Source organism: Grampus griseus, assembly GCF_964374135.1.
Source record: "Grampus griseus genome assembly, chromosome: 5".
NCBI classification, from domain to species: domain Eukaryota; kingdom Metazoa; phylum Chordata; class Mammalia; order Artiodactyla; family Delphinidae; genus Grampus; species Grampus griseus.
The window spans coordinates 32,825,410-32,838,464 of NC_138998.1; the positions used below are offsets into that span (position 1 = coordinate 32,825,410).

Below are 13,055 nucleotides of genomic sequence, written 5' to 3' on the forward strand. Positions count from 1 at the left end.
ATGATAATATATGGTTTCTCAGTATAAAATATTTATTAAAGAAACCTTTTTCCTGCCTATATTTTTTGATGTGCTAGGGCCTCCTCTAAGGAACTTCTGGCCTGCGGCCCCACCCGCTAGCCGTGGGCGCTTGGCCAGCTCCCAGCGGAGCACAGGCCCGCGCTTGCAAGCCCTGATCGCGAGGCTCCCACCTCGAGGCTCCGACCTCAAAGCTCCGGGTACCCCTTGCCCCCGGCCCAGCGCGCCACGCGCCCCACCCACCTCCGCAGCTTTACGTCTCCGCCCTCCTCCCGCAACTGCGGTGGCGTCACTTCCGCCGGAAGGGGCGGGCGCGTCCGCGCGGCTGGCGCGAAAGTTGGGTCGCGGTTCGGCAATTTCCGGGTCTGCGCTTGCTAGGGCCGGGGGCGCCGCAGGGGGCGGCGGTTGTGCGCCGGGCTGGCGCCCGACCCCAGCCGCCGTCCCACGGGCCGCGGGGCCCCCCACTCGCCGCCTGGAGACTCCCAGGCTCCACCGAGGTGAGTGAGGCTCGGAGTAAGGACCCAGCTCCCTCCCGCCGCCCCGCTGGGAGGTCGCGATGCTGCTTCTGGCCTTCCGAGCCCTGGTTTCCGGACCTTGTAACCGGCCCCTGGGCCGGCGGATAGGACTTAGACGCCGGAGAGGGAGTAACTGCGGCTGGACCGAGAGCCGGGCCTTTCCCTGGGACCTGGGGAGCTAGAGCGTCCGGCCTTTTAGGCGCCTGACTTTGCTGGCTGGCTTTCATGTTTATATTTGAAGTCCGTTTACTGAGGGCTGAACCTACCTCGAGGGCCGCGGATACCCACAGGGACCGATTCGTTCTGAGCATCCTTAAGCATAATGCAATTGAATGACTCTTGGCTTAGGAGACTTAGCCCCAGAGCAAAGGTCCTAGATATATTCAGTTTAGCGTACATTAATTTCGTTCTCTGATTTGCAAGGATTGGTGTTGTCATCTTTTCCCTTGATTGTACCCACATTCCAGTGTTTGTTACAAATCGTAATGGACGAATTCATGGGCAAAGCCGGAATGTTTGTGCTGTGGCATTCTTGTCTTCGCAGAAGAATAGGTGCTTTAAAACATTTAACTTAATATGTAATGTGTTTTTGTTCTTGTTCATGGTTCCTTTATTTTGACAGTTCAGAAATGTCCCACAATGACAAAGAACCGCTTTTTGTGAAGTTTTTAAAGTCTTCAGACAATTCTGAATGTTTTTTTAAAGCTCTTGAGGTAAGACTACTTGAAAATGTCTTGTTTGATGCTGTGAATTCATTTTCTTGTTTTTAGTGTTTTTGATTTATTAGGCTTTTTTGTCTTAGTCATAGTTATTTTATTTTCATGATAGTTTTACTGTAGTCTACATTCATAAGTATCTCATTGTTACACAGTTTTGAATTGATATTAGTATATCACTGTATTTTGGGGGGCTTGAAATCTTTAATGACATTTCTATTGACAGTGATGGACCTACTATTCTTGGAAATTGTTTTCTTTTGTCTACTAACCATAGACCTTTGTGTGTTGAAAAAATTTGAGTCAGTCCTATATTGGTTACACTTCATTTCTGTTGTTGTTAATTGTTAACTATGTCTCATTATGTACAGTATTATATTATCTAGATAGTGTAGAGCCTTGCTACTCACAGACCACAGTAGCATCACCATGGCCTGAGAGTTGGACCCCAACTCAGACTTACCAGTTGGAATCTGCTTTTTAACAAGATCCTGTGTACGTTAAAGTTTAAGGAACACTGTTGTAGCAGGTTTTTCTTTAAAGTTCATTCATTGAGCAAACAATTATTGAATGTCCATCATCTAAGAAGCACTGTTCTAGTACTTGGGATATATCAGTGATGAGATCAGGCAAATATCCATACTTTCTCAGAGCTTACATTCTATTCTAGCTGGAGGAAATAGACATTAATCAGACATATAAATGAGTAAACTGTAATGTTAAAGGTGCCAAGTGCTATGGGAAGAGAAAAACAAAGCAGTTAAGGTGTTCTGGAGGTTGTTTGTTGGGGGAGAAGGGAAAGTTACAGTTTATTTTAAATGGAGTGTGATCAGGGTAGACTTTATGGAGAAGATGATACTTGAGTATACTTGAAGGAGGTGAGAAAATGAGCCATGTGGATATCTGCAGAGGAAGGTTTCAGGCAGAGGAAATAATCATACACAAACCCTGGGAAAGTGCTTGCGGTGACTGTCCTGCTTTAGTGTGGCTGTAGTGTAGTGAAGAAGGGAGGTGGAAAGAATGCTAAGGTGTGCTTTAGAGAGTAAGAGTAAGGAGGTCATGAAGGGCCTTGTGGGCCATGGTAAAGACTTTGGCTTTTTCTTCCAGTGAGATGGAGAGCCACTGGGGGCTTTTAATCGGAAGAGTAACATGATTTGACTTAATCGTTTTAAAAGGATCACCCTAAGTATTTAATGTAAGGACTTCAAAATTTGTTCAAAAAATATTCGAGTGTTTACTGGGAGCCAGGATATTTTGGCAAACAAGATAGATCATGAAATTTTCATTCTTAGAAGGGAGAGAGACAAAAACAGTATGTGTATACGTGTGTGTGTGTATGTGTGTGTGTGTGTGTATATATATATATACTATCTATGTTATTTTTCTTCATAAAATACACTAGAGGGATAGGGAAAGAATATTTTAGAAAAGGGTGATAAGGAAAGGCATCTCTGAGGAAGTGACATGTGAGCAGATGTGGTTGAAGTAAGGTAAGTCAGGTGAAGTCCTGGGGGGAAGAGTATTCCAGGCAGCGGGAAAAAGAGTAAAACCTCTAAATGAGGTCATGCTTAGTTTGTTCTAGGTTGCAAAAGAAAGCAGGAGTGGCTAGGGAAGAGGGAGCAAAAGGGATTAGAGGAAGAAGGTAAGTGTGGGGAGATAGGCAGGGGCCAGACTCTACGGTCTTGTAGGCAATTATAAGAAACGTGGATTTTATTCTGAGTGTGGTGGGAAGCTGCTGGAGGTTTTTTGTTTGTTTGTTTGTTTTGCGGCACGTGGGCCCCTCACTGTTGTGGCCTCTCCCGTTGCGGAGCACAGGCTCCAGACGCGCAGGCTCAGTGGCCATGGCTCCCGGGCCCAGTCGCTCTGCGGCATATGGGATCTTCCCGGACTGGGGCACGAACTCGTGTGCCCTGCATCGGCAGGCGGACTCTCAAGCACTGCACCACCAGGGAAGCCCCACTGGAGGTTTTTAACAGGGTGACATGACCTTTTTTGTATTGTTAAAAAGATTACCAGGTGCTGGGTAGAGAACAGATTTAGGGGAAGGGAGGGAGAAGGAACCACTTTGGAGACTTCTGCACAGGTCTAGTGAGAGATGACGGTTCCTTTCAATAGGAGAAAGACTGGTTTTGAGATGGATTTTAAAGATAGAGTTCATAGGACATAAATACAGGTGAATTATTTCATATGCATTCTTACTTTTTCTTTCAGTCAATGAAAGAGTTCCAATCAGAAGAATATCTTCAGATTATTACAGAAGAAGAGGCATTGAAAATGAAGGAGAATGATAGATCACTTTATATCTGTGACCCTTTTAGTGGCAAAGTCTTTGATCATCTCAAAAAGGTTTGCTAACTTTTAGTGTGTTCTTTCAGGTAGTCTGTTTTTTGGTTTGTTTTTGCTTCAGTGGACGTAAGTTCTTTACTGATCATGAAGTATTTTGCAAATTATGAATTGAGAGGAATCCTTTGGTTTTGGAAGACCAGAATAGTATTTTTTATGGTAAATCATATTACAGTAGGCTTTGGTTAGTATGTAATTTTTATATTTCAGGGAATTTAACTTCACTTAGAATAATTTAACCCTGTAGTAATGAAGCATTTTATTGATGAAGTTCTACTGTACTTAAACTCAGTTTGATTGCAAGATATATTAGGGAAAAATAGTAGAGTAGGAAAAGACTTCAACATAATCCTGGGTTACTTACTGTCTTTCCTGTGTGCTCTTGAATTTTAGTACCTGTACTTTGTATAGGGTCTGAAAAATTATATGCTAAAGGAAGCATTTGGGGGCCGAGCATTGCTAATATACCATTGAGCCATCTTATTTCTTTTTGTTGATTCTAGAGTCTACTGACTCATTACTTTTTTGGTGTCTGGACAAGAGAGAAGCATTGAAATAAAAGTAAACTGGCTGTAATTACATCCAGATTACAAAGAAGTGATTCTTGTTTGAAGGAGAAGAAAGCATAGAAGAGTAGGTAGATGCAGTACTATCTGTACAGTATATGGAAGGTCTGTGCCCACCTTTGCCAAAAGCATTGTTGGTCTTACCCTCCTTTTGGAAATAACACCGCTTGTAAGATAGAATCAATAGCATCGAAAACTCAGTTTTCTTATGACTGATGGAAAAGATAGCAATAATCATTTACCCTGTAGATATTTATATCGGTCATGCTTTGGTGACTTTGGCAGCTGTAGGCTTTTTAGCCTGGGTTGGATGTGCTGATGTTGAGCAAGATTGTCACGTTTCTCAGTTATCAATGAAAGTGATACCTTAGGAGAAGTCTTTGTAGGTCTTCCTTGGAAAGACATTGAGTTGCGAACAAAGTATTTAAAAAACAAATGTAGGAACTGCCTAGGATTATACATTTTTTGTAGCAGAATAGGTTTTTTACAGGGGGGTTAGTTGGGCTCTCAACACTTTTTAACCGCTTCATTGGCTGGCTGCTTCATTTGAAAAGTAAATGGAGATATTTCCTAATTATTATGGCATAAGACTGTTACTCATATCTCCTATTGTGTTTGTTTCAGAAATTAAAATTTTAATGGCAATTTTGAGTGAGTGTGGCTTTTGGAGCTTATTTCTTTTGATAGCCTGCATTGTTTGATTTGCTTGTGTGTATATGTTAACGTGTGATGTGTCTGAGAAGTTATATAATGGTTATTTTTTTTTCTTGTAAAAATTTGGTGGTTTTTCTGCAGTGGTCATCAACTTCTGTAAAGAATTGGTAAATACAGTATTACAAAATGTAATTTTATAAGACTGGAGGTCTTTTTCTACTTAGTAAACTTTCTCTGTTTTTGTAGCTTGGCTGCAGAATTGTTGGTCCTCAAGTAGTCATATTTTGTATGCACCATCAACGATGTGTCCCAAGAGCTGAACATCCAGTTTATAACATGGTTATGTCTGATGTAACCATATCTTGTACAAGCCTGGAAAATGATAAAAGGGTAGGTGTTGCAGTATTGAGTGGAATATCATGGTCAATATGTATGTATTTCCACACTTAACTTTTCACTGTGTAGGGTATATTTTGAAAGACCTTGACTTGGTGTTTATGACTGATAACTAAGTCAAGATGACAGTGTATATCTTTTTTTATTTTTTAATAAATTGAATACAGTGGAATCTTTTATTGCAAACTGGCTAGTTGAAGTTTTTTGTTTTGATTTAAAAAGGAAACTCACTTTTTTCCCTGTGTAATTTTCCCTGTTTGTTTTTGAGTCACATTTTTCCACCGTAGTTGCTTAATCTTTTAAAAAAGGATTGAGATTTACATATATGTTTTTATATATTCTATATATAATTTGTATATTTTTAAGTATCAATGTGTATGTAGTATATTAAAATATATAGTGTTTACTGTAGAACCAACATAATTAAATTCATGGAGTTGCAAGAGATAAATGTAGGAAAATAATGTATATAAAGGTAATTATTCTAAAATTTAAACTTTATCTTCCAAAAAGTAGTTTCATTAATTATTTAACTTTATAGTGGTGAGAAACATTTGTGCATTCAAGCTAACAACAAAAGATGTTTATGGGATATTGTATAAAAAAATGGAAGAGATATTGTTTGTTTCAGTATTAACAGTATATTTTCTTTTGGGGCTATAGGAAGAAGTTCATAAATATGTACAAATGATGGGTGGACGCATATACAGAGACCTTAACATATCAGTAACTCACCTTATTGCAGGAGAAGTTGGTAGCAAAAAGTATTTAGTTGCTGCAAACCTGAAGAAACCTATTTTACTTCCTTCTTGGGTAAAAACACTTTGGGAGAAGTCACAAGAGAAGTAAGAAAGTTTTCAGATATTTTCTAGATTTGAATAAATGATACATGCAATCACTTTGGCACATTGTGGGTTTTCATAGGGGAGGTTTTATGGTATCCTCTTTGGATTTGTTATTTGGGGACAAAAATAGGATCATTACTCTTCTCTCCAATGAAAACAAAAGGTAATCTACAAGCTCTTATTATCAAGGTATAAGTTGATAGGTGGAATGGGCTATGGGCTTTAGCATTAGCTACAAGGTAAGCAATGCTTTGATAATAAAATGGTTTTCAGAAGTAAACATTTATAAAATAGTTGAGAAAATCAGTGTGGCAACTGTAGCTTTTATGTTGCGTTTATCCTTCAATACTGTGCTAACATGTTAAGATGGAGAGTAAATTTTAGCCACTTTGGCATTCGTATTCCCTCCCAAAAAAGACATATTTAAGGTTGAATATAAACACATATAAGCCATTAACTGAGATGTGATCATTCAGTAAACATTAACTGAGCCCATTTTATGTACCTGGCCTGAGTTAGGCATTAGATATAAGTGGAGAGCAGAACAGGACAGCATCCCTGCCCTCATGGAGCTTAGAGCCTATTTCAAAGGATAGAATTGAGTTTCCATTAGATTAACAACCAATAAGTCCAGGTACCACTGTTTGAATTAAACAGGCATTTTCCAGTCTTCCTTTCAACACCATCTAGCACATCCTAAACACGTCTCCACGTTGTGTTTCGTCCTAGCCTGTTTTGTCAGCACATCTGCCTAGCATGGCAACAGAATGATAATGATATTTTTGTTGGCATTCTGCCAAAAAGCATTCCTTATTATTTGTATAGTATAATGGAGGAATTAAAAGTCTGTTTTTCTAGTAGGCAACCAAGGAACCTTTGGGTTTTTAGGTAGAAATTTAGACTTATAATTTTGGAAAATGCACCACTTTCACCAGCATGGATTTACAGTTAATGAAATATATATTTTCCCGTAAAACAGTTTTACTTGAGAGACTCTGAAACATTAGTTTTTATTAGAGACATGGTTTGAGCTACATGAGCAATTAGTATCATTTGAAGTGTGTTTATCAGTTTCTCTTTTCTTAATAATGATTAAAATCCTAAAAAATGAGGAAAGCATTAGTGATATTTCTGTTGTTTGTCATTATTCTTCTGGTAAATTTAAACTATCTGGTATATTTAATATGTTAATGTTTTTTTCTTTTTTATTGTTTGTTTACCCCAGAAAAATAGTTAGATATACCGATATAGACATGGAAGACTTCAAGTGTCCTATTTTTCTTGGTTGCATAATCTGTGTCACTGGCTTACGTGGCTTAGACAGGAAAGCAGTTCAGCAACTCACAGTTAAGCATGGAGGTCAATATATGGGACAGTTGAAAATGAATGAGTGTACACACCTCATTGTGCAAGAACCAAAAGGTAAAACTGTTTCCCAAATGAACAAATGCAACATTTTCTACTATTTAACATTTTAAGATCATTATAGAATACCTTTTACTTCTGACATGTCATAAATCTGCTATGGTTTTTTTTCTTGCAAACATAGTTTGGTTTATAATCTTTAGGAAACTTACATGACTTCCCAAGTCTTTATCAGGTCATTGAATAAATATTAAAAAACAAAAATTTCCAGTGGGGTTTTATCTAAATTTATTTTCAGATCTTTTTTTGTTTGTTTTTTAAGTCCCCACACGGTTACCCAGTACTTAAGAGATGAGAGATTTGAATGAATAACAAGAAAGCTAATAGATGTCGCTAAATTACATTTCTTTCTAATTATAAATTTTAAAGGCTTGGCTTAGTTTTTAGTTGAATGAATCAACCTTACTCAATGAACTACAAGTTTTAACTTGAAGATGCACCTTGCAGAACATGAGACTACTAAAAGAAGAAAAATATATTACCAAGAAGAAGAATTCCTTAAAATTGCAGTTAATTTTGGTGTTCTATAACCTTTATTCTGGAGAATATTTTTTACCAGTACTCTTAAAATATATAAAAATTGATAAGAGCAGAGTTTTATTAATATTTTTATTATATCTTTTTATATCTGTATTGTCTTTTATTAAGCTCCCTAAATAAGTAAAATTAGGGAAAAAATTAAAATTAATAATTGTCTTTAAGTGAGAACTTTGGGTATGGCCAATTATGATATTATGATTGTGAGTAAAGTTGATAACTGCTATTGGTTTTCTGAATCTAAAGACAGTACATCTCTCAGCTCTCATGAACGTCAAAGAAACCTTTCTTGTTTACTATATATTGTCCTCAGTTTCTCTATACCGTTTCAAAATACATTGTGTTAAAAAGTTTTTTTAAGGCAATAAAAGATACGTATTTTTAATATGACTTATTTAACTATTTGCCTCTCTATCCTGGACTTCAAGTAGAATCCTGTTGACATAGGAATAGTCTCTTGAAAGTTGCTGTTTTTTATATTGCAGACATTTATAATTTTCACGGTTATTTTATACAGTTTATTAAACCACATAATTCTGTGAGTTATCCCCATGTTACAGATTAAGAAAATAGTTTAAAGAATTTAAATGATGGAGGCTGTACTCGAAAATATTGAGTTACCCCACAGTTGCCTCTGTCTCTGTGCAGTTTTGTAAAAGATAAACCCCCTCGCATAGCATCATAGCATGTGTATTTAACAACACATAGAAAATATAATTGAGCAATAACCTAATATATTACCTTTTAATACACTATAGCATACTGTTAAAAGTAAGAGTAATTGCTGGTAACTTTAATTTTGTCCCAGGTAGATTTTTTTTATAACCTGTCATTTAAATATTTCTACAAAGATTTTAATGGTTTGCATTTCTCTCTCTCTCTGTTTCTCTTTCTTAATGAACATAATAGGTCAAAAATATGAATGTGCCAGGAGATGGAATGTACACTGTGTGACTGTGCAGTGGTTTTTTGACAGTGTTGAGAAAGGTTTTTGTCAGGATGAATCCATATATAAGACAGAGCCTAGACCAGAAGCAAAGACTATGCCTGATACTTCAACTCCTACTGGCCAGATCAACACAACTAATAGTAAGTCTCTTTCGGATTAAAGTAAACAATCAGTTTTAAGACAGTCAGTTTTCTGTGTAAGAATTGATTTGTTAATAGGATCAGGGAGGTACAGTAGGAAATTCCATCTTTTCTTGCTATGCTTCCAGGTATAATTGTATAATAAAATAACCGAATTGTATTAAAAAATTAATCCAGAACTCCTGATATTTCTTTTTATAATGAGTGCGTACTTTCATACCCTCATGTAATGCACAAGATTATTAAAGAAATTAAGAATGTTAATAAAGACTTAAGAGAATTAATTTTTTAAAACTTGACTGGCAGGTATTAGTACATTTTCTTTATTAGTTTGCTGCAATTGTTATAGATCATCTGTATTCATATAAAATTTAAAACCATTTCTGTTTTGGAGGTATTAATGTTGGCAATTTAACAAATGTTATAAATTTTTTTTCAAATGTAACTTTCCTGGACCTTAAAGCCAGCAACTTCAGATTTTTATTGGAAGCAAGTCACTATTAAGAGAATGTATTAAATATATTTTCATTTAAATAAGATATGAGCCTTAATTAGTTTCATTTTCCCTTTTCATACTTTGCCACCAAGATTTCAGTAAAAGCATTTGAATCTTACTTTAGAAATTGTTCATGGCTCTTTTTGTATAAGAAAAGTTCATGTGTAGGAAAATATGTAATCACAATTATTTTATCTCCATAAATTACATCTTTGTTTTCAATATGTAGGTTATGCTCTTTCAGATGTCAGCCATATTTCCAACATCAGTGCAAGTTGCATAAATGAATCAATATATAGTTCAGTTCTTAATAGCAAAGTGGAGCCTACACTTGAAAATCTGGATGTCAGTGCATTTCAGGCACCTGAAGATTTATTAGATGGTTGTCGGGTATGTCTTTATCATGTAATAAATGCAGTAAGTGATAATATACTTTAGTACTTGTAGCTTCACTTTGAAGACCCTTTAGAGTTGGGCTTGTTCCTCATTTACATAAGCCCTCCACTCTAGCTAAGCAGATGCACTCATTAGGCCATGTCTATCTTTTAGCTTAGGGGCTCTATGCCTGGGGTGTACCTTCATCTCTCATCCATTAAAAGTTCATATCATTTTTTTCAACTCTTCTCTGAACCTTCCTAATAACTACCTTAATCTTTCCATCTACTGTGTTTTGAGAGCATTTAGTTTCTGAACCACTTAATGAATTTTTATTTATAGCTATCATTTATTAAGTGTTTATAACATACTAGACAGTGTGCTAATTATTTCATATACATTGTTGATACGTTTTATATATAATCCCATTTAATTCCCACAAATAACTCTAAAACAGATAATATTGAGACTGATACTTAGAGGATTAAAGTTCCTGTTCAGAATCTCACAGACATTAAGTAGCCAGACATCTACTCCAAAGCCTATATTCCTAACCATTAGGTGTACTGCTTTGTTTAATATCTCTTGGGCTATTTTATTTTTTAGTGTCTGAGTAACTATCTTATAAGTGCCTTTGATGGGATCATCATATATATATCTCCTAGAACTGAATACTTAATATATTCTTGTTTGTAGAATCAGTAGGCTAAGCATTAATTCTAGAGTAGCAAAGATTTAACCTTATTTTATTGTTAAGGAAATTGGGCAAATTACCTTCCTTTCTATACTTTTAAAACTTAGCAGTTTACTAGCAGAACAGGAAGTGTGTTGTGTAATCTTTTATCTAGACTATACTAATTCTGAATATGACTTAATTATTCGTATAGAAAAACATATGATTCCTCATTTTTGTTAAAGTGTATTCTAGTGATGGAGGTTATTTAGTTTGGGATATAAATGCAGTTAGGAATAGATTGGTCATTAAGAAGTTTTTTAAAGACACGTTATGTAAAATAGAGTTGAAGAAGATTGTTATATTGATTAAATTGGTTTAAATACATACATAACCCCATCTGTGCCTCCAAAAGTATATATATACATATTGATAGTTAAAAATAAGTTACTGCTTACATATCATCCTAAGCATTCTGCTTAGCTCTTTGACTTAAATTTTCTTGTTTAATCAACTCTGTGAAAAAGATATCTCAATATATAAGTAAGAAAATTGGTTTAAAGAGTCTGAGTATCTTGAGCTGGTCATGTGGTTAATCATTGGCAGCTGAACCAAAATTTAAACCTAGCTTTTCTGAATTCAAGTGTTTAATGCCAGCTTATTTCTGTAATTACTTTAAAATTTAAAAGTGGTAAGAACAATTTAAGAAGCTACCTGATTTTAGAAATTGCTATGCACTAATGTTCAGAAGATAATTGAATTATTCTGGCTTCTATTTTATTTAAAGCCTCAGAATACTTATCAAGTAGTGTCTACTGTAAAGGGTAATAATGCTATGGGATTGTGAAGAAATGATAAAATTTAAGAATATTTTAAAATTCAAACCTTCAGAATATACGTCACTTCTTAATGTATCTTAAAGTGTAAACAAGAGTTGTCTTATTTACGCACAATGGATTTAGATATATGCTTTTAATAAATAGGTTTCTATTGAGAGAAATAAGCCATTTTAAATACATTAATCTAAAGTAAATGTTTTCTTTCTTTGCAGATCTATCTTTGCGGTTTTAGTGGCAGAAAGCTAGATAAACTGAGAAGACTTATTAACAGTGGAGGTGGAGTTCGCTTTAATCAGCTCAATGAAGATGTAACTCATGTTATTGTGGGAGATTATGATGATGAATTGAAGCAGTTTTGGGATAAATCAGCCCACAGGTTTTGTCAGTTTTTAATTCAAAGCAATTTCTACTCTGTGATAATTTTTTTTAAATTGCATGTCCTGGCAATTATGTAAACTGCATGGCAAGTGGGATTGTGGTCCTTATAGTTTAAACTAATATATAACTATGTACTATTTTTGTAGGCCTCATGTAGTGGGAGCAAAATGGTTGCTGGAGTGTTTTAGTAAAGGTAATATGCTTCCTGAAGAGCCATATATCCATGCTAACTACCAGCCCGTGGAAATTCCAGTTTCAGACCAACCTGAAAGTAAAACAACCCTTTTAAAAAGGAAGAAGAGCAGCTTCTCTAAGAAAGACTTTGCTCCAAATGAAAAGCATGAGGAAACTGATGAAGATCTGCTCTCTCAATATGCGACTAATAACCCAACCATAGGTAAGAAAGAGTGATTAGTGTTTACAGTCATTAAATATTTTGGTAGCAGAATATATACATATGTGATTTCTGCCAGGTTCTCTGGAATTTAGTTAAACTAACGTTTTTCTTCCCTTGAAGTTCTGTGTGTGTCACTTCTTTTTTTTAAGCAGGCAAGGCTAAGGGATTCTGGACCTTCTGACTCCCTCTTCTCTCTTCAACTCACTTGTTCCTCTTAGATCTGTTTTATACACAGGCATTACTTGGTTTGTGTGAGTTTGTAAAGCCCTGAACTTTTATTTTAACCTTGTAACAAATGCCTCTTACTTGGTAATTGTGCTCTTTGATGGGTATAATGCTGCACTGTAGACTACCATCTCAGGATGTAGTCTCAGTGTGGTAAGCAAAATTGCCAGTAAAGAGTTGTGGGCAGCATTTCTTATTTTTTTACTCTTTATACTTTGTTATTCTTCTCTCGTTTTGCCTTGTTCCCGCCCTCCACCCTTTTTTTTTTTCTGTTGTGGTTTTATTTTGTTACAGTTGTTTCAATTATAGTTTTATTTTTTCTAATATATTTCATATCTTTCTAATTGTATTTTGTTTTCTATTCTTTGATATTGTACTGATCTGTCCCTCCCCTCCCCTCCCCTCCCCCATGAGGCTTACGGAATCTTGGTTCCCAGGCCGGAGGTCAGGCCTGAGCTCCTGTGGTGGGAGATCTGAGTTCAAATCTCTGGACTAACAGAGAACATCAGAACCCAGAGAATATTAATTGGAGTGACACCTCCTGGAGGTCCTCATCTCAGCACCAAGA

General features: G+C 36.1%; 1 protein-coding gene across 3 annotated transcripts in view; it reads left to right on the plus strand.

Annotated features, from left to right (window-relative positions):
• The first annotated feature begins 408 nt into the window (after positions 1 to 408).
• The window catches only part of TOPBP1 (DNA topoisomerase II binding protein 1), a 77,322-nt gene continuing 64,675 nt past the window's right edge, over positions 409 to 13,055 (plus strand). For 2 of the 3 annotated variants that reach the window (XM_082655611.1, XM_082655612.1), the window contains exons 1-10: positions 409 to 515; positions 1,156 to 1,246; positions 3,461 to 3,595; positions 5,059 to 5,202; positions 5,872 to 6,053; positions 7,279 to 7,475; positions 8,925 to 9,104; positions 9,830 to 9,990; positions 11,700 to 11,863; positions 12,012 to 12,262. In XM_082655611.1, the coding sequence (XP_082511737.1) occupies positions 1,163 to 1,246; positions 3,461 to 3,595; positions 5,059 to 5,202; positions 5,872 to 6,053; positions 7,279 to 7,475; positions 8,925 to 9,104; positions 9,830 to 9,990; positions 11,700 to 11,863; positions 12,012 to 12,262 (1,498 nt within the window). In that variant the 5' untranslated portion in view covers positions 409 to 515; positions 1,156 to 1,162. Of the gene's footprint in view, positions 516 to 1,155; positions 1,247 to 3,460; positions 3,596 to 4,136; positions 4,264 to 5,058; positions 5,203 to 5,871; positions 6,054 to 7,278; positions 7,476 to 8,924; positions 9,105 to 9,829; positions 9,991 to 11,699; positions 11,864 to 12,011; positions 12,263 to 13,055 lie in introns of those variants that run through there. The other variant, XM_082655613.1, reaches the window with a different exon arrangement.